The 23,241-nt window shown below is 41.1% G+C and overlaps 1 protein-coding gene across 2 annotated transcripts in view; it reads left to right on the forward strand.

Moving 5' to 3' along the window:
• LOC128701633 (nephrin) overlaps positions 1 to 23,241 on the forward strand; it is a 625,789-nt gene that overhangs the window by 578,697 nt on the left and 23,851 nt on the right. The window contains exon 15 of one of the 2 annotated variants that reach the window (XM_070101737.1): positions 5,744 to 5,895. In XM_070101737.1, coding sequence (XP_069957838.1) covers positions 5,744 to 5,895 — 152 coding nt within the window. The remainder of the gene's footprint in view (positions 1 to 5,743; positions 5,896 to 23,241) is intronic. The other variant, XM_070101739.1, reaches the window with a different exon arrangement.

The raw sequence follows: 23,241 nt of genomic DNA on the forward strand, positions 1-23,241 counted from the left end.
AATTTAGACCGAAATGCGTGGGAGAGAACACGCGTGGGAAGGAGAAACAGGCATGGGAGAGGAACAGGCGTGAGAGAGAAACTGGCGTGAGAGAGGAACAAGCGTGGGAGAGCAGGAACAGATGTGGAAGAACAGGCGTGGGAATGAGGATCAAGCATGGGAAGGAGGAACAGGTGTGGGAGAGGTACAGGTGTGAAGAGGAGGAACAGGCGTTGGAGAGTAACAGGTTAGGAATAAAGAACAGATGTGGGAAGGAGGAATAGATGTGGGAAGGAGGAACAGGTGTGGGAAGGAGGAACATTCATGGGAAGGAAGAACAGGTGTGGAAAATAGGAACAGACGTAGGAAGAGAACAAATATTAGGGAGGACAGGTGTGTGGGTGAGGAGAGAAGGGAGCACAGGTGTTAGGGGGACAGGTGTGAAGAAGGACGCATGTGTAAGAGAAGTGTGAGAGAGAACATGTGTGGAAAAGGTTTGGTAGAAAGATAGATGAAGAAGGACAGGTATGCAAGGCGGAGAGGAGGGAGAACATGTGTGAAGTGTGGACATGTGTTTATGGTCGAAATATGTGGAAGAACAGGTGTGGAGGGATGACAGGTGGGAAGGGATGACAGGTGGGAAGAGAAGACAGGTGGGAAGAGAAGACAGGTGGGAAGGGAAGACAGGTGGGAAGGGAAGACAGGTGGAGAGAACAGGTAAGGCGGGAGGACAGGTGTTGAAGAATTATGTGAGGGAAAACCCATTGCAAAGGGAGGACAGGTGGGAAGGGAGTGAGACAAGTGGAAAGGGAGGAGGCGAGAAAGGAGGACAGGTGGGAATGGAACAGGACAAGTGGAAAGGGAGGAAAGGTGGGAGGGGAGGACAGAATCAGTTAGGCTACAGTTTCTTGAGGGTCGTGAAAAAATTATTTTGGGTGTGATTTATAGGCCCCAAAACCTTGACAGGGAGTGCAGTAAGCTGCTATGGGACGAAATTTATATAGCGTCTAGATATGAAAATGTTGTGTTAATGGAGGCTTTTAACTTTAGATTGATTGACTGGAACAATATGACAGGAAATTTTGAGTCTAATGATTTTCTTGATACGATTCAGGATTGCTTTTTAAAACAGTTTGTGACAGAACCAACTAGAGGAACCAATCTGCTTGATTTGGTTCTTGCCAACAAAGAATCACTAATTAATAATCTTGAGGTTCATGATGTGCTTTGGGAAAGCGATCACAAATCACTTAGTTTCAATATATCATGGAATTACCCAAATAACTGCATTCATGTCTCTGCTTCAGACTTCCACTTGACCGATTTCATGGACTGAGAAATTACCTGGGTGGGTTGAATTGGAGTGACCTGAGTATGGGTCAGGTAGGTGGTGATGGTTGCCAACATAACGTTTTTCAGACTATAATTTTAGCTGCCCAGAATACAGAAATTAGATCTAACAAAAATGATCCCAAATGGATAAACAATAGATTAAAACAACTCATTGGTCAAAAGAGGGGATGGGCAGTTAAGAAATCAATATATTCAATTAAAGAGAAAACTAAAAAAGGGAATAAGAAAAGCAAAAAGAGATTATGAGGCTAAAGTCACAAGGGATTTGAAGACTAAACCAAAGAGTTCTTTCAGGTATACAGAAGTAAGATTAAGGACAAGACTGGTCCACTTAAGAGTAACTCATATCAGATCACTGACAGTGATAAGGAAATGTGCAAACTTTTCAACACTGACTTCCTCTCAGTATTTACTTCGGAAGATACTAGATAAATTCTAGAAATAATAAATTATGTAGAACAGGACGTAATAAACTATGCACGATTAGGGTAACTAGTTTCATGGTCCTCAGACAAATAGAGAAATTAAAACCTAACAAGTCTCCAGGCCTTGATGAACTATTTGCGAGGGTTTTAAAGGAATGTAAAGATGAACTTAGCAAACCTTTGGCTAATTTTTTCAACATATCACTACAAACTGGCGTAGTGCCAGACAATTGGAAAATGGCAATTCGTAGCCATCTTTAAATGTATAAATGGATTAATGAATCTCAACATGGTTTTACAAAGGGGCGTTCCTGCCTTACGAATTTACTAATTTATTTCACTAAAGTATTTGAGGAGGTAGATCATGGCAATGAATATGATATTGTGTATATGGACTTCAGTAAGGACCTGTCTCCTGCTTTGTATACAGGCATTACATTAGCCGTTTTCCAGTAGAGTTCAACATCAGAGGCTATTGAGGAAAATTAAGGCACATGGAAAAGGAGAAATTTTTTCCTGGGTTGAGGCATGGTTGACAAATAGGCAGCAGAGAGTTTGCGTAAATGGGGAGAAATCAGAGTGGAGACGTGTCACAAGCAGTGTCCCACAGGGGTCAGTGTTGGGCCCTTTGTTGTTCACAATTTACATAAACGACATAGATGAGAGACTAAATAGCGAGATAAGCAAGTTTGCTGGTGACACCAAAATAGGCCGTCTAATTCATTCTAATATGGACATTAGAGTACATATGCCATATATAAACTAAATAATGTAGATCTTAATATTACTGATCGCAAAAAGGATATAGGAATTCTGGTTAGCAGTAATCTAAAACCAGGACAACAGTGAATAAGTGTTCGCAATAAAGCTAACAGAATCCTTGGCTTCATATCAAGAAGGATAAATAATAGATGTCCTCGGGTTCTTCTTCAACTTTGTATATTCTTGGTTAGGCCTCATTTAGATTATGCTGCACAGTTCTGGTCACCGTATTACAGAATGGATATAAATGCACTGGAAAACGTACAATTGAAGATGACAAAGTTGATCCCATGTATAAGAAATCTTCCCTAGTACCAAACTTGCACACGAAAATCACTCTCTCCGAAAGCAAAAGATTCGGCAGACGATGCAACATCCCCCCAATGAAAAGCAGGGGTGTCACTAGCACGCTAAGAGACACAATAAATGTCAGGGGCCCAAGACTGTTCAACTGCCTCCCAGCGTACATAAGGGGGATTACCAATAGACCCCTGGCAGTCTTCAAGCAGGCACTGGACAGACACCTAAAGTCGGTGCCTGACCAGCCGGGCTGTAGCTCGTACGTTGGATTGCTTGCAGCCAGAAGTAACAGCCTGATAGATCAGGCCGTTCCACCATGAGGCCTGGTCACAGACCGGGCCGCGGGGGCGTTGACCCCCGGAACTCTCTCCAGATTTATAGACTGAGGGCCCTGAATCTGCACTCTCCAGAAAGGCGTAGAATTAGGGGGATATGATTGAAGTGTATAAATGGAAAACAGAAATAAATAAGGGGATGTAAATAGCGTCCTAAAAATATCTAGCCAAGACAGGACTCGCAGCAATGGTTTCAAGTTGGAAAAATTCAGATTCAGGAAGGATATAGGAAAGCACTGGTTTGGTAATAGAGTTGTGGATGAGTGGAACAAACTCCCGAGTACCGTTATAGAAGCTAAGACTTTGTGTAGTTTTAAAAATGGGTTAGATAAATACATGAGTGGGTGTGGGTGGGTGTGAGTTTGACCTGACTAGCTTGTGCTAATAGGTTTGATGTCGTGCTCCTTCCTTAAGTGGATGTGATCTGGACCTGACTAGGTTGGATCAATGGGATAAGTCGGTAGGTGACTTGGACCTGCCTTGCATGAGCAAGGCAGGTATTCCTTCTTTCTTATGTTCATATGTAAGACAGTGGGACAAGTGGTAAGGGAGGACAGGTTGTAGGGAGGACAAGTGGAGAAATAAGGGGATAGGTGGGAACGGAGACAGATGGGAAGGAAGGACAGGTGGGAAGACAGATGTGGAAGAAAAGAGATGGAGTGCAGGGACAGGTGGGAAGGACAGGAGTGAAATGAGATGATAAGCAAAACAAATGTGAGGGAGAAGAGGTGTAATGGGAGGACGGATGTGATGGTGAACTCATGTGGTAAGATAACAGGTGTGGAGGGAAGACAGGTGAGGAGGGAGGACAAGTGTGGAGGGAGAGCAGGTGTGATGGGATGCCAAGTGTGGGAGAAGGTAGATGTGGAGGGAGGGAGGGCAGGTGTGGAGGAAGAACAGGTACTGAGGGAGGACAGGTATTGAAGGGGGCGCAGGTGTGGAGAAGATCAGGTGTGCAGGTAAGATAATGGTGGAGGGAGGATACGTGTGGAGGGAGGACATGTGTGGAGGGAAGACAGGTGTGGAGGAAGGACATGTGTGGAGGGAAGACAGGTGTGGAGGGAGGACATATGTGGAGGGAAGACAGGTGTGGAGGGAGGACATGTGTGGAGGGAAGACAGGTGTGGAGGAAGGACATGTGTGGAGGGAAGACAGGTGTGGAGGAAGGACATGTGTGGAGGGAAGATAGGTGTGGAGGAAGGACATGTGTGGAGGGAAGACAGGTGTGGAGGAAGGACATGTGTGGAGGGAAGACAGGTGTGGAGGAAGGACATGTGTGGAGGGAAGAAAGGTGTGGAGGAAGGACATGTGTGGAGGGAAGACAGGTGTGGAGGAAGGACATGTGTGGAGGGAAGACAGGTGTGGAGAAAGGACATGTGTGGAGGGAAGACAGGTGTGGAGGAAGGACATGTGTGGAGGGAAGACAGGTGTGGAGGAAGGACATGTGTGGAGGGAAGACAGGTGTGGAGGAAGGACATGTGTGGAGGGAAGACAGGTGTGGAGGAAGGACATGTGTGGAGGGAAGACAGGTGTGGAGGAAGGACATGTGTGGAGGGAAGACAGGTGTGGAGGAAGGACATGTGTGGAGGGAAGACAGGTGTGGAGGAAGGACATGTATGGAGGGAAGACATGTGTGGAGGAAGGACATGTGTGGAGGGAAGACAGGTGTGGAGGAAGGACATGTGTGGAGGGAAGACAGGTGTGGAGGAAGGACATGTGTGGAGGGAAGACAGGTGTGGAGGAAGGACATGTGTGGAGGGAAGACAGGTGTGGAGGAAGGACATGTGTGGAGGGAAGACAGGTGTGGAGGAAGGACATGTGTGGAGGGAAGACAGGTGTGGAGGAAGGACATGTGTGGAGGGAAGACAGGTGTGGAGGAAGGACATGTGTGGAGGGAAGACAGGTGTGGAGGAAGGACATGTGTGGAGGGAAGACACACATAGGAGAATGAAACTTATGACTACGTTTAAGTCCGTCTTGAACTTAACAGACCAAGAAATGAACGGAGGCAAGTGTTTTTTCACGATTTGTCATGCTGTTGGAGTGTGAGCAAGGTAACATTTATAAAGGGATTCAGGTAAACCGGTTTGCCAGATTTGACTCCTGGAAGTACAGTGCCTGAACTCTGAAGGAGGGGTGAGTATATAAGATTTCAGAGGGTCATCTGAACCATACCGTCACCACGCTCTGACTAGAAAGTGATTGTATGAGTTACGGTTAAGTGATTTCTTCTTTTTGGGCTCATCCTACGTCGGTGGGAGATGGCCTGTGTGTTAATTGTTTTATATAATTATAACAAACCTTGAGTTAAATTACAAATGTAATCAAGAAATCTCTGTATTGTAATCAGAATACTGAATAATGATCTACATTTATTAATTAATAATATTACTCAAATATTTTCTTTGTTGATATCAACATTTATACTCAAGATAAATTTGTAATTTATGGTATATAATCATGGCTATGATAAGATATAACTAGAATCACGATACAATTAGAACCAAGAATAGTTATCATAATAGGCAATATAGGACCTAATTATAGTGAATGTTGGATTTAAATGCAGTGATGATAGAGACACCGCAGTCCTCCCTACAGTTTGCGAGAGAGCGCCAGTAGTCCTGGGGATGCAGGCTACAAGTCCTGTGGGAAGGTAGACATCCGTCACGACTCCAGTGTCACCCACACCACCGACCCACACGATCACTCAGGCCTCGACCTTGTCACTGCCTCCCATGGTAAGTACTTTTCTATAACAGTTATGTGTATCCACAGACAGCGGCATTACTATTCTCTATGAGTTTAAGTGTGGCTACATCCGCATTGTGCAAGTATACTATGGTAGATATATATTACAGTGTACACACATAACCCGCACATAGAAGAGGGGAGCTTACAACGACGTTTCGGTCCGATTTGGACCATTTGTAAATGATCCAAGTTAGACTGAAACGTGGTCAAAAGCTCCCTTCGCCTATGTGCGGGTTATTTTTTGTCGTATTCCAGTCACTGTATTTTGCATTTTTGTTATTTATATATTACAGTGTAGATACACCTGCAGTGTATCTATTCTAAGTGGAAATTACCACTATGGATATACCCAGAGTGTACCTTAGCCATATTATATGAAAATTACAATGAGGGTTCACTGCAATTGTAGGATACCTCGTTTTGTAAGTTTTCTTTTTATTTCGAAAACTTAAATACAACATCAGTGTACTGATACCCTAATTTACATGATAGTTGCATAGTGGGAACAAAAGTTAGTTGTGTTTCCACATCATATTACATCACATAGGATGGGTAAAATACATAGATTTGAAATCTTTCCCTCTGACCTGGAAGAGGTTATATTGATGGAAGAAAGGCTAGTAATAGTAGTGGTTAAAGGGTCTATACGGCCAGGACCTGTATGACTGCAAATCTGGGGTTCACGGCCCACCCGGAGCTACTACCAAACCTCAACAACCAACCACTAGTGGGTGGTAGGCACTACTATTTGCCCTGGTGTAACCGAGAGGGAACTCATATCTGTTACAACCACTTCCTCTGACCCCAGTCAGTATTACCACCTCAGCCTTCCCATATCAGCTCCCTCCTTTCTCTTCTCTTCCTTCTTTCTCTTTCCTTCCTCTTCTCTTTCTTTCTTTCTCTCTTCCCCCTCCTATTCATCCACCTCCTTCCCCTCCTTCCCATCTCAACCACTGCCACCACCACAACAACTATCACTACCGCCACCTCAAATATCGATACCACCGCCACAACTACCACCACCTCCACCACCCACTATCACTACCTTCACCACCCACTATCACTACCTTCACCCTCCATCACATCCACCAACACAACCACCACCAAAACCACCACTACTACCACTTCCACTACTAAGACAGTGCATGCACCACTACCACCTCTAAAAAAACAATGACAACTACCGCTACCAGCACAACCACTAACATCACCTACCACCCAACCCTTCCTCAGATAAATTTGCAGTTACCGAGAGTGCTCCGAATTTTTGATGTGGTCGCGTGCGTCTTCGTATTTGTCTCCCTCCTCCTTCATCCTCCTCTTCCTCTTCCACGACAGCAATGTTTCAGTGTTACGACATATTCACTCTCTCCACTCTCTCGAGTATTATAATTTTTAAATATTTATTTTAAGTCACATGTTTATTTTAAGCATTAAAATGTTTATCATTATGTGACAACCTGTTCACTAATTTATTGTTGCAAATCATTTGATATTTCTCAATATATTGTTTAACCATAAAAATTAGTTAATATTTTAACACAATATGCCTCTCTTTGGCTTTTTTTGGGTTATCCTGGGTTATTATCCTCAATCGATGAATGACATTGTCATGCAAATTCTGAAATTATCAGCAAAAGAGGACAAGTTCTGTGGCTTACATCTCTGTTTATGTCAGATATGATAATGTGGAAAAGGAAGGGAGCGAGTACTGTACCTTGTGGAACAGAGCTTTTCACTGTAGCCGCCTCTGACTTTACTCAAGGGTAATATACCGAATTAACTCTTTTTCTATGTATTTACCAAGAGTCTCTCTCCTCTTTGAATGAGACTACCGGTCCTTTTTCCTAAAGTAAAATCTATTAAACCTCTGCACCTTGGATTCAAAACAATTTTTCCTTGTCTAAGACTACCGATAAAAGTTCCTGAGCATACCAAGAAAATTTCATATCTAAGAAAGGTTCGTGAGTGGAAATAGTATCAAATATGCAGGTCTTGGGAGGTCCACATCCAGTGCAGGTGTTCTCAAGGCTGTCTTTCGAGAAATGCACTCTCCATGCCTTCCACATAGACATTTTTACTCATAAGATTATCTTAACACTGTCTCCATCATATTAATTACCTCTTCACAATGACACAAGTTTTTCTCTCTTTCCATTACTGTAACTTTTATAAAGTTTTAGGCATATCTTTAAGGTGCTTCTTAGTTTGATCTTTTTTGAGATTTTTTTTTGTGCTGCTCCATTTGCATTACAGTTCATTGTTTCTTCCTTACAAGGTTTGTCATAATAAAATACGGAACAGGTGGGACTTGAACCCATGGCAAGTGAGTCCTAAAGCTCACAGGCCAGTGCGTTAACCACTTGGCCAACTGTCTTTCTGTCTTTCTCAAGACAATATACATTTTGTAAAAAGTAATGTTTAAAGGTCATGTAAATTTAAAAGGAAATGCGTGTTAATTATTTTAGGGGTGATGTATTTAGTACCCTAGAGTACCTTCCATAAAAGGTAATATTTTAAGGTAACGTGTTTCAAGAGAACGTTCGCAGAAAAGTGAAAGAGCGATCAAGAAAAGGTGGTTGTGAAGATAACGTGCTACAAGAAAGTTCCACATTGTGATGTATGCTTTGTAAAAGCAGCGTATCATGGTGTAATCAAAGGGATTGTATCATACAAAGGAAGTGCATTCAAGAAGTGTATTTCAAGCAAAGGTAATGCTTTCAAGAATGTCATTACTAAGGAGAGATATTTCAGAGTAGTCTACGTTTGCAAAGGTATCATCTGTTATCAATGGAAGGAGTTTTATGTTGTTGTATGGTATACGGTAATGATGCCATCTGAAGGTAATTTTCCTGAAGGTGACGTATACAGTGTTTTAAGAGTGTATAAACTGGAAGTGATTAAGGTAATACATTACAAGGATAGGTGTTTTGGAATGTGACTCAAGTTAATATATATTACAAAATAATATTCTGAGAGTACCTCTCTGAATAGGTAATGTGTTTCATGGTAATGTACAGTGAGGGTCAGGTGTTTCATGGTAATGTACAGTGAGGGTCAGGTGTTTCATGGTAATGTACAGTGAGGGTCAGGTGTTTCATGGTAATGTACAGTGAGGGTCAGGTGATTCATGGTAATTTACAGTGAGGGTCAGGTGTTTCATGGTAATGTACAGTGAGGGTCAGGTGTTTCATGGTAATGTACAGTGAGGGTCAGGTGTTTCATGGTAATGTACAGTGAGGGTCAGGTGTTTCATGGTAATGTACAGTGAGGGTCAGGTGTTTCATGGTAATGTACAGTGAGGGTCAGGAATGTGAGTGATCAAGGAAACGTAAGAAGTTCCAGATTAGCTCTAAACAGTATAAGTGTCTTTTCTGAGAAGAAATGTTTTTAGAGTCATATCATGCAATTTTGTCAGTGTCTTGTCACCCCTCCAGCAGGAGTATTCCGAGGTTAACCGGTATTTATGCCACCTTAATTTACCATGTGGATTATCCTATGTGTTAGAACAACACTGTATGTGGTACCATTTGCTTTTCATATATTATTACTCTGACCAATGCATTTGTTTCATCATGAAATTATTTCTCGTACAGAGTTAAAAATTTTCTTGAACACACAAAAAAAAGGTTTAAATGGAGTATTTTTTCATTAATCTACTTTATTTCGTAAATGTCTATTTTGAAAAACATGTACATTAATTGGAAGATTTTTTGTTAATCCATAAAATCACCATTAAGTTAAAGTTTCGACTCCACAGGTAGGTATCTTCTGTCTCTGGTAAGGGAGACCCCTAAAGTATCTCTGCTTCTTTTCTGAGGGTACATATCACGTCTTAATTTACTATTCTCCCACTTGCAACCGAATCTGACAGAGAAAGAAAATGTGCCTGATTTTTCTTCTTTTCATATTTTCGATTTTAGTTCTCTTATAACTCGATAAGACCATTTCAGCATCAAATTTTTAGAATATTTTTTGTACAGTATGGAGGAGCAAATTCCTGGAACAATTGGCTTGTTCACGTGCTCTACGATCAAAGTTGTTGAACCCATTTGCAATATCCTGGGATGGCTCGGATAACTCCCAAATCCCTTAGTTGTTATTGATTAAATACCACTCGTTCGTGGTTACAATAATGTATATACTGCTTGTGGAGGCTAGTACACTAAACGGGGAGTAGAATGAAATTAGCTCAGAGGCACCCACATCACCGTATGTCCTCGGATCAAGGTAAAACAGCTAGCTCTGCTGGGTGCTTTATTCTTGTAGGATTGAGTGGTCCTGTGGGTTAGAATGTCATGTGATTTTTGCTCACCATGAGGCGGGCCAAAACGACATGAGTTCGAGTCCTCGGTTAGTCGCAGTGTTGTTATTGATTAAATACCATTCGTCTGTGGTTACATATATATATATATATATATATATATATATATATATATATATATATATATATATATATATATATATATATATATATATATATATATATATATATATATATATATTTTTTTTTTTTTTTTTTTTTTTTTTCAACAAGTCGGCCGTCTCCCACCGAGGCAGGGTGACCCAAAAAAGAAAGAAAATCCCCAAAAAGAAAATACTTTCATCATCATTCAACACTTTCACCACACTCGCACATTATCACTGTTTTTGCAGAGGTGCTCAGAATACAACAGTCTAGAAGCATACACATATGAAGATACACAACATATCCCTCCAAACTGCCAATATCCCAAAACCCCTCCTTTAAAGTGCAGGCATTGTACTTCCCATTTCCAGGACTCAAGTCCGACTATATGAAAATAACCGGTTTCCCTGAATCCCTTCACTAAATATTACCCTGCTCACACTCCAACAGATCGTCAGGTCCCAAGTACCATTCGTCTCCATTCACTCCTATCTAACACGCTCACGCACGCTTGCTGGAAGTCCAAGCCCCTTGCCCACAAAACCTCCTTTACCCCCTCTCTCCAACCCTTTCGAGGACGACCCCTACCCCGCCTTCCTTCCCCTATAGATTTATATGCTTTCCATGTCATTCTACTTTGATCCATTCTCTCTAAATGACCAAACCACCTCAACAACCCCTCTTCTGCCCTCTGACTAATACTTTTATTAACTCCACACCTTCTCCTAATTTCCACACTCCGAATTTTCTGTAAAATATTTACACCACACATTGCCCTTAAACAGGACATCTCCACTGCCTCCAACCGTCTCCTCGCTACTGCATTTACCACCCAAGCTTCACACCCATATAAGAGTGTTGGTACTACTATACTTTCATACATTCCCTTCTTTGCCTCCATAGATAACGTTTTTTGACTCCACATATACCTCAAAGCACCACTCACCTTTTTTCCCTCATCAATTCTATGATTAACCTCATCCTTCATAAATCCATCCGCCGACACGTCAACTCCCAAGTATCTGAAAACATTCACTTCTTCCATACTCCTCCTCCCCAATTTGATATCCAATTTTTCTTTATCTAAATCATTTGACACCCTCATCACCTTACTCTTTTCTATGTTCACTTTCAACTTTCTACCTTTACACACATTCCCAAACTCATCCACTAACCTTTGCAATTTTTCTTTAGAATCTCCCATAAGCACAGTATCATCAGCAAAAAGTAACTGTGTCAATTCCCATTTTGAATTTGATTCCCCAAAATTTAATCCCACCCCTCTCCCGAACACCCTAGCATTTACTTCCTTTACAACCCCATCTATAAATATATTAAACAACCATGGTGACATTACACATCCCTGTCTAAGACCTACTTTTACCGGGAAGTAGTCTCCCTCTCTTCTACACACCCTAACCTGAGCCTCACTATCCTCATAAAAACTCTTTACAGCATTTAATAACTTACCACCTATTCCATATACTTGCAACATCTGCCACATTGCTCCTCTATCCACTCTATCATATGCCTTTTCTAAATCCATAAATGCAATAAAAACTTCCCTACCTTTATCTAAATACTGTTCACATATATGCTTCAATGTAAACACTTGATCTACACATCCCCTACCCACTCTGAAACCTCCTTGCTCATCCGCAATCCTACATTCTGTCTTACCTCTAATTCTTTCAATTATAACCCTACCATACACTTTTCCTGGTATACTCAATAAGCTTATTCCTCTATAATTTTTACAGTCTCTTTTGTCCCCTTTCCCTTTATATAAAGGGACTATACATGCTCTCCGCCAATCCCTAGGTACCTTCCCCTCTTTCATACATTTATTAAACAAAAGTACCAACCACTCCAACACTATATCCCCCCCTGCTTTTAACATTTCTGTCATGATCCCATCAGTTCCAGCTGCTTTACCCCCTTTCATTTTACGTAATGCCTCACGTACCTCCCCCACACTTACATTCTGCTCTTCTTCACTCCTAAAAGATGGTATACCTCCCTGACCAGTGCATGAAATTACTGCCTCTGTTTCTTCCTTAACATTTAAAAGTTCCTCAAAATATTCTCGCCATCTACCCAATACCTCCATCTCCCCATCTACTAACTCCCCTACTCTGTTTTTAACTGACAAATCCATATTTTCCCTAGGCTTTCTTAACTTGTTTAACTCACTCCAAAATTTTTTCTTATTTTCATTAAAATTTCTTGACAGTGCCTCTCCCACTCTATCATCTGCTCTCCTTTTGCACTCTCTCACCACTCTCTTTACCTTTCTTTTACTCTCCATATACTCTGCTCTTCTTATAACACTTCTGCTTTGTAAAAACCTCTCATAAGCTACCTTTTTCTCTTTTATCACACCCTTTACTTCATCATTCCACCAATCACTCCTCTTTCCTCCTGCACCCACCCTCCTATAACCACAAACTTCTGCCCCACATTCTAATACTGCATTTTTAAAACTATTCCAACCCTCTTCAACCCCCCCACTACTCATCTTTGCACTAGCCCACCTTTCTGCCAATAGTCGCTTATATCTCACCCGAACTTCCTCCTCCCTTAGTTTATACACTTTCACCTCCCTCTTACTTGTTGTTGCCACCTTCCTCTTTTCCCATCTACCTCTTACTCTAACTGTAGCTACAACTAAATAATGATCCGATATATCAGTTGCCCCTCTATAAACATGTACATCCTGGAGCCTACCCATCAACCTTTTATCCACCAATACATAATCTAATAAACTACTTTCATTACGTGCTACATCATACCTTGTATATTTATTTATCCTCTTTTTCATAAAATATGTATTACTTATTACCAAATTTCTTTCTACACATAGCTCAATTAAAGGCTCCCCATTTACATTTACCCCTGGCACCCCAAATTTACCTACTACTCCCTCCATAACATTTTTACCCACTTTAGCATTGAAATCCCCAACCACCATTACTCTCACACTTGATTCAAAACTCCCCACGCATTCACTCAACATTTCCCAAAATCTCTCTCTCTCCTCTACACTTCTCTCTTCTCCAGGTGCATACACGCTTATTATAACCCACTTTTCACATCCAATCTTTATTTTACTCCACATAATCCTTGAATTTATACATTTGTAGTCCCTCTTTTCCTGCCATAGCTTATCCTTCAACATTATTGCTACTCCTTCTTTAGCTCTAACTCTATTTGAAACCCCTGACCTAATCCCATTTATTCCTCTCCACTGAAACTCTCCCACCCCCTTCAGCTTTGTTTCACTTAAAGCCAGGACATCCAGCTTCTTCTCATTCATAACATCCACAATCATCTCTTTCTTATCATCTGCACAACATCCACGCACATTCAGACTTCCCACTTTGACAATTTTCTATTATATATTTTCAATTATACAATTATACAATTTTCAATTATATATATATATATATAATGATGTGCTTACAATTACTCAAGCACGCGCAATATTCATGAAAAAAATTGAAAGAACTTCACATAACTTAAGAATAAGTTGAGATCACAGCTGAAAGTGTGAGATATAAGATTTTTAAGTTAAAAGGTAACTTAGAGAGAATGAAACACGAAGCAAAAAGGAAACGTGAGATTTGTGTCATATGGATGAAGAGGGTTGGTAATGGGAGAGTAAAACACAGAGGGGAAAGACACCGTATAATAAGACTATGAACAGAGCACCTGGTTCGGAAATGGAAGTGTAGGATAGGGGAGTAAGGGAGACGAGGAGTGAGACCTGGGTGAAAGCATTACTAAAGAATTAGAAAGCAGTTAGCAGAAGCAATATATATATATATATATATATATATATATATATATATATATATATATATATATATATATATATATATATATATATATATATATATATATATATATATATATATTGGTAAGGAGGGGAGATAAAGGGGAAGAATAGATGGATTGATGACTGTGAGAGAAGGAAAGACATGTGAAGGAAGAGATGGAAGACTGAGAGAGTGAGGATAAGGTTGAAGTTAGAGAATGAGAGGTTAAACAAAAAAAAGCCAGTAAATGAGAGAATAGTTAATTACACGTGAGAGAAAGAGAACGATATGAACAAAGAATTTTGAAAATGAAAAAAAATGAAGAAATAAATAATGCGTAGAGTAATTAGTAAGGGAATGTATAATAAACGAAATCTGAAGAGATATAATAAGAGCTTTGTAAATACAGAATTGAGGAAATGAGAGACAAGCAGAGGCAAAAGAGACAAAAAAGTAAGATAGGTGCAGATGCAACTGTGAGAAAGAATAACAGTAAGAATTTCGATAAAACAAACCAGGCAGAAATGAAGGAGGAAAAAACGGGAGAAACATCAGAGAAAGAAGCTTAGATATGAAGTAAGAAAGAGAGATGAAGATAAATAGGAGCTCCTGCGAGGCTGGAGGCGAGAGGAAGATGAAAGAGGCGCTAGATAGCATCTAGTAAGAGAGGAGACAGGAACAAAGGAACATTTAGAGATATGAGTGCGACAGATGGGAGAGAGACGAAGATGTAAAGAGGAACCTGGATTGAGAAAGCGATATTGATGGTCCTGATACAGAGGGAATAGGAGGCAGGAATGTGGGTGATTTAGAAATTAGAAATTAGAAGGAGAAGGAGGAGGCGAAAATGAGGAGGGTAAAGAAGAGACAGAAATGAAAAATGAGGAAGGAGGCAGTAATGTGGATGAGGAATAACGCAAGAATGCGAAGTGAATGATATATATCTTTTCTGAAACCACTGGTACTGACTTGGCTCTTTCTCCATCGCTTGTTCTTGATAACTTTTATATAGAATTTTTCGAAACCGTTTTATTTCTCACTGTTAATGTACGTCCTTCTCTTTGACTTCCCTGTGTGGATAATGTCTGGCCACATGACTAGTCTCTGTCAACCAGTCATTGATGTTCGTCACAATATTGCTGCGTCTATCAAGTTCATAGGTAAATGGGGAATCTAACTTCTAACTTTCTTTACTAGATGTTCATGTTTGCTATGACAGGCTTAAATTTTTATTATTCAACGCAATGTTATACAGAGTGGCGTATAAGTCACTACGCTAATTATCACTGCGCCATCTGTCAACACAAGAACTCTTGGTTCTTCCTCCAATCAGCAGATTTATGATCGTTTTCTCCACTCTTTTCTCTCGGTTTAGTTATCCTTTTATTTGAAATAAGCTCTGTTTACTTCTGTGATATACGTACTTTCTTCTCTCTTAAACCCACTTCTGATACACTTGTTGTAATTTGCTTTACCGATTTTTGTAATTTACAAAATTTTAATCACACCTTCTCTCCACTAGGTAGCATACTTACACTTCTTCAACCTTATTCACTTCACGGGAATATGCCACTGATGCTTTTGGTGTCTGCTCCACCTACTGCTCCACTTACCCTCTCCACCTACTGCTCCACTTACCCTCCCCACCTACTGCTCCACTTACCCTCTCCACCTACTGCTCCACTTACCCTCTTCACCTACTGCTTCACTTACCCTCTTCACCTACTGCTCCACTTACCCTCTCCACCTACTGCTCCACTTACCCTCCCCACCTACTGCTCCACTTACCCTCTCCACCTACTGCTCCACTTACCCTCTTCACCTACTGCTCCACTTACCTTCTCCACCTACTGCTCCACTTACCCTCCCCACCTACTGCTCCACTTACAATCCCCACCTACTTATCCACTTATCCTCTCCACCTACTGCTCCACTTACCCTCTCTACCTACTGCTCCACTTACCCTCTCCACATACTGCTCCACTTACCCTCTCCATCTACTGCTCCACTTACCTTCTCCACCTACCTCCACTTATTCTCCCCACCTACTGCTCCACTTACAATCTCCACCTACTGCTCCACTTACCCTCTCCACCTACTGCTCCACTTACCCTCTCCACCTGCTGCTCCACTTACCCTCTCCACCTACTGCTCCACTTACCCTCTACACCTACTGCTTCACGTACCCTCTCCACCTACTGCTCCACTTAACCTCCCCACCTACTGCTCCACTTAACCTCTCCACCTACTGCTCCACTTACCCTCCCCACCTACTGCTCCACTTACCCTCCCCACCTACTGCTGCACTTACCCTCCCCACTTACTGCTTCACATACCCTCTCCACCTACTGCTCCACTTACCCTCTCCACCTACTGCTCCACTTACCCTCCCCACCTACTGCTCCACTTACCCTCTCCACCTACTGCTCCACTTACCCTCTTCACCTACTGCTTCACTTACCCTCTTCACCTACTGCTCCACTTACCCTCTCCACCTACTGCTCCACTTACCCTCCCCACCTACTGCTCCACTTACCCTCTCCACCTACTGCTCCACTTACCCTCTTCACCTACTGCTCCACTTACCTTCTCCACCTACTGCTCCACTTACCCTCCCCACCTACTGCTCCACTTACAATCCCCACCTACTTATCCACTTATCCTCTCCACCTACTGCTCCACTTACCCTCTCTACCTACTGCTCCACTTACCCTCTCCACATACTGCTCCACTTACCCTCTCCATCTACTGCTCCACTTACCTTCTCCACCTACCTCCACTTATTCTCCCCACCTACTGCTCCACTTACACTCTCCACCTACTGCTCCACTTACCCTCTCCACCTACTGCTCCACTTACCCTCTCCACCTGCTGCTCCACTTACCCTCTCCACCTACTGCTCCACTTACCCTCTACACCTACTGCTTCACGTACCCTCTCCACCTACTGCTCCACTTAACCTCCCCACCTACTGCTCCACTTAACCTCTCCACCTACTGCTCCACTTACCCTCCCCACCTACTGCTCCACTTACCCTCCCCACCTACTGCTGCACTTACCCTCCCCACTTACTGCTTCACATACCCTCTCCACCTACTGCTCCACTTACCCTCTCCATCTACTGCTCCACTTACCCTCTCCACCTACCTCCACTTACCCTCCCCACCTACTGCTCCACTTACCCTCCCCACCTACTGCTCCACTTACCCTCTCCACCTACTGCTCCACTTACCCTCTCCACCTACTGCTCCACTTACCCTCTCCATCTACTGCTCCACTTACCCTCTCCACCTACCTCCAATTACCCTCCCCTCCTACTGCTCCACTTACCCTCTCCACCTACTGCTCCACTTACCCTCTCCTTCTACTGCTCCACTTACCCTCTCCACCTACCTCCACTTACCCTCCCCACCTACTGCTCCACTTACCCTCTCCACCTACCTCCACTTACCCTCCCCACCTACTGCTCCACTTACCCTCTCCACCTACTGCTCCACTTACCCTCTCCATCTACTGCTCCACTTACCCTCTCCACCTACCTCCAATTACCCTCCCCACCTACTGCTCCACTTACCCTCTCCACCTACTGCTCCACTTACCCTCTCCACATACTGCTCCACTTACCCTCTCCACCTACCTCCACTTACCCTCCCCACCTACTGCTCCACTTACCCTCTCTACCTACTGCTCCACTTACCCTCTCCACCTACTGCTCCACTTACTCTCTCCATCTACTGCTCCACTTACCCTCTCCACCTACCGCCACTTACCCTCCCCACCTACTGCTCCACTTACCCTCTCCACCTACTGCTCCACTTACCCCCTCCACTTACTGCTCCACTTACCCTCTCCACCTACTGCCTCACTTTCCCTCTCCATCTACTGCTCCACTTACCCTCTCCACCTACTGCTCCACTTACCCACCCCACCTACTGCTCCACTTACCCTCTCCACCTACTATTCCACTTACTCTCTCCACCTACTGCTCCACTTACCCTCTCCACCTACTGCTCCACTTAACCTCTCCACCTACTGCTTCACTTACCCTCTCCACCTATGCTCCACTTACTCTCTCCACCTACTGCTCCACTTACCCTCTCCACCTACTGCTCCACTTACCCTCTCCACCTACTGCTCCACTTACTCTCTCCACCTACTGCTCCACTTACCCTTTCCACGTACTGCTCCACTTACTCTCTCCATTAGACTGGAGAAGCTAGTCGCTGTGTTTCTGGCTTCAAATATACAAAAGAATTATTGGCCTTCCTGGGTCTACCACCACTCTTACCTATGTGTGGCTTATTTTTTATTTTTCCCACTACATCACTGTTTCTTTCATTCCTTATGGGTAGTTAGAAAAAGGCTGAAACAAAGACAGAAGGCGGAGGAAGGAGAAGTGAGAAGGGAGGGAGGGATGGAGGATGCATTAATGATGAGTGAAGAGGTTGGCAGATGTGATGAAGTAGGCAGGAATGAGGAAGAAGGAAAGCGGTAGAAATAAAGATTTAAGGGTAGAGGCAGGAATGAGGAGGGTGAAAGGGGGCATTGATAATGAGTGAAGAGGTAGGCAGAAAAGAAGAGGGAAGGAGAAACCTTAAATGAAGGGGCAAAAATGAGGGTGAGAAAGGAATAAGGACGGTGGAAGGAAGAAGGCAGAAGTGACAGTAAGAGAGCAGCAAGGGAGGAGAAGTGAGAGAGGAGGCAGGGATGAGGAAGGAGGGAAGAAGTGGAGAAGGCAGGAATAAGAATAAAAAGTGCGAAAAATGGAGTAAAGAGGCAGGAATAAGAATCAGTAATGAGGTAAAAATAGAGTAAGGGGGCAGGAATGAGGTAGGAAAGGCGAGGTAGGAGGGAGAGTTAATGAGAAGGCAGAAATAATGAGAATGAAGAAAGAAAGAGGGATGAATATGGGTGGAAGAGGAGACAAGAACAGGGGAGGAGGCACGACCAGGGAGTAGAGATAGAAGAGAGGGATTGAGGGAGACACAGAAAAAAAAATAGATAAAGGAATAAAAGAATCCACAATACTCTGACTGGAACAATATTCACAAATAATAACTTGCACAATTAACAACTTATTGAACCAAGTTGGACCGAAACGCAGTGTTAACTTTCAGTCTTCTATGTTCGGGTTATTAGTGCCAGGAAACACAGTTTAATGTAACATACAACAACCTAAGCCTCTCATTCAACAAAGTTTTTAACAAGAACACCCAACACAATCTAACATATTAACCAAATTTCACTAGTTCAATATATACCCGAAAAAAACAATAGTTTACCATATATTATATTTTAAAGCTAATTAAATATACCATACGTCTATAACAAATATATATATATATATATATAGATATATATATATATATATATATATATATATATATATGCAAGGATTTCGCGAGAGCATGCGAAATATACACAAACACTGATCTCTGGCTGAAGGAGACTCGAACCTACGAACCTTAGGACAAGGTACGCAGTGCTTTACCAATCTACCCACACAATCCAGTGTGGGTAGATTGGTAAAGCACTGCGTACCTTGTCTTAAGGTTCGTAGGTTCGAGTCTCCTTCAGCCAGAGATCAGTATATATATATATATATATATATATATATATATATATATATATATATATATATATATATATGCAATAAGATCACAGTAAACAGTTTTCTTCTGCACTGATCAAGTCCCACAAGTTAAAAATTCGACTTAATTTTTTAAAAAATTGTTTAAATGCACAAGTTCTGTCCAAGTCTCTTTTGCCCAATAGACTCCTTGACATGAGAGATCGTCCTTTTGATGATTTTATGAGAATTATTCTTCAGAAACATATTGAAATAACTAAAATACAGGAGAAGGAAGCATTCAAAATATTGAGAAACAAAAAATACTCTTTTAATCAGGCCATTCCATCAGAATGGAAACACAGTATGTTGGATCATTCCTATAATAAACTCAGAAGAATTTGTAATGAACTCAAGAGCAAACTACAAAGAAAATTAGACATTTTAATTGAAAATAGTGATTGGAAAAAGCATGCTAATAACAATTTTGTAATTAACTTATCAGATGAAATTTTAGACAAACATACAACTGCTGCTCTAGGTTTTGGCCTAAGTTTTGCAACTTCAAAAAAACTTAATAATGTTGAAATTGCAAAAGCCTATTGTAACTTTGAAAAATTTTCTGATTTATCCTCTGATGAAATTAATATTAGTAAAGGAATGGTATACAGCTCTATGTTAAAACCAAACATTCCCAATTGCCCTCAAAGATTCTTTAAGTCTTATGATACACTTAATAACAATAAAAATTTGCGCCTTACTAAAGCAGACAAATTAAATGCAATAGTAATTATGAAAGAAAATGATTACCAAGAAAAAATGAATAATCTCTTAAATGATACTGAAACCTATTCTAAACTTATGAAAAATCCCATAGAACCCGTTAACAGCAATTTCAATAAAACAATAAAACTTCTACTGAAAGGCAAAGATGAATTAGTCAAACAATTTAATTCCACTAATCCATCTTTACCTTACATGTATGGACTAATAAAAACACACAAACCAAGGAATCCAGTCAGACCAATTATTAGCTCCATAGGGTCAGTTTCATATAAATTATCCAAATGGCTTGTTGATATTTTGAGCCCTATTGTTGGCAAAATTTCTAACTTTAATGTTAAAAACAACATAGACTTGGTTGAAAAATTAAGCTCCTTGACTGACTTAAATGATTTTAACATGGTTAGTTTTGATGTTACTTCCTTGTTTACGAAAGTTCCTGTTGATGATTTATTAAGTTTCTTATCTGAAGAACTCGTTAACTATGATTTACCATTGCCAGTTCCTACTATCACTAAACTTATTAAACTTTGCATTGCTGATGCAAAATTTATATTTAATGATACGTTTTACACTCAGAAGTTTGGTATGGCAATGGGAAATCCTCTTTCACCTGTTCTTAGTAACCTATACATGGAATTTTTTGAAACAAGGTTGCTTAACACAATCGTCCCTAATAGAGCTAAATAGTTCAGATATGTTGATGATATTTTGTGTCTGTCTTATGACCAAAAATGTAGATATACACCATTTCCTTGGAAAATTAAATAAATAGCCCATTATATAAACTTTACTGTTGAGTTTGAAGAAAATAACTCATTGCCTTTTCTAGATGTTTTAATTATTAAGGGTAATAATGAATTCAAATTTAAAATTTACAGAAAACCTAAAAATAACTGTTCCTATGTCCACTATTATTCCTTGCATCAAGATAGAGTCAAACTGTCTGTTTTCTCATCAATGTTTTTGAGAGCTTTACGAATTTGTAGTCCTGAGTTCATAGATGAGGAAATATCCAAAATTTATGAAATAGGTAATGATTTAAAATACCCAAGAAATGTAATTGATAAATCTTTTAAAGTTGCTAGAAATACTTTTTACAATCCAAAAAGGGACAACCAGCCTTATTCAACTAAAAATATGTTGATTCTCCCTTACCATGAAAACTTGGTTGATATGCCTTCGCTTCTTAAGACTTTTAATATTAAAGTTGTATTCAAAAATCTTGATACAGTAAAAAAAAAAAACTTTTGTTAAAGAATTCCCCCCAAAATGCTGGTGGATGTGTCTATAAGATTCCTTGTAAAATTTGCGATAAAGTTTATTACGGTCAAACTGGTAAAAATCTCGGACTAAGATTAAAACAACATAAATATAGCATTAGAACTGGACAAGATTCCGATGCTCTATTTATTCATGTAAGAGATTTTAACCATCCAATTGATTTTCAAAAAGTTGAGAAAGTAGTATCAAGCAAGTCCATGGTCGACAGGAATATAATTGAATCTTGTTTCATAAAAAGCAGTTTTGACAATAATATGAATATTTCCTTTGGTTTATATAAATTAGATCCATTTATAATTAATAGAATTTGGGAAAAATTTAATAATACACTGGACAAATAATAATTTTTAAATTTTCTTGGGTAGAATAGTTTGTGGGTGAGTTGTGCAAAGGACCTATCCAGTTGGGTCGGCGCGCGTCAGGTGTTTAACCGTTGTGGGATCTGATAGTGAGGTGTTGGCCAGACCCCTTATATAGCTTCCTTGGATGCTTTACTTTCATAGTTCCTTGATAATGTGAGTAGTCACGAAAGCGCTTGGAATTTCTCTATTCTTTCAGAGTGGTTGTTTTGCATATATATATATATATATATATATATATATATATATATATATATATATATATATATATATATATATATATATATATATATATATATAACATATATATATATATATATATATATATATATATATATATATATATCGTATTTACCATGGTGTAAACTAGAAAATGTCGGCTCCTGGTGAATTGGATAACTTGTAAATATTGCTTAATTTAGAGCTTTTGCTACAGTGGAACTACCACTGCTCTCTTTAAAATGTGAAAAAAAACTCCGTTGTAAAGTAGTGGTGAGCTTTACCCACACGAGAGAGGCAATGATTCCCTAATACATAAATAACCCACTCAGTGGAGAATGAAATTTGTGACTACGTTTCGGTCAGACTGAAGCATGAAGGGAAGGGAGCCAGTATATTTACGAGAGACGGTCGGTGCCAGGAGAAGGAGAGGAGGTTATGGCGTAATGGAAGAAGTAGTGGTAGAGGTAATGGTGATGTTATTAGTAGTAGTAGTAGCAGCAGTAGTAGTAGTAGTATTAGTAGCAGAAGTAGTAGTAGTAGTAGCAGCAGCAGCAGCAGAAGCGCAGGCGAGTAGTGGTGAGCAGTGGCAGCGGAAGGTGTGCTGGGCAGTGGTGGTAGCTGAGTGGCGCAGTGGTGGGGGCGCAGGCGGCAGGAGTGTGTGGCTGGTGCGGGCGGCGGCGAGTGGTGCGGCGCAGCGTGGTTGCTGGGCGGCAGCGCAGCAGAGTGCAGTGGTGGTGCGGCGGAGTGGTAGATGGTGGCAGAGAGTAGCGCATAGTGGCAGCAGCAGCAGCAGATGGCTGTGCGGCAGGCAGCAGTGGTGGCTGTGGTGCAGCAGCGCAGCAAGCTGCTGCAGCAGCAGCTAGCAGCAGGCGAGTAGTAGTAGTAGGTAG

This window comes from Cherax quadricarinatus, chromosome 78, assembly GCF_038502225.1.
Source record: "Cherax quadricarinatus isolate ZL_2023a chromosome 78, ASM3850222v1, whole genome shotgun sequence".
In the NCBI taxonomy this organism is placed as follows: Eukaryota; Metazoa; Arthropoda; class Malacostraca; order Decapoda; family Parastacidae; genus Cherax; species Cherax quadricarinatus.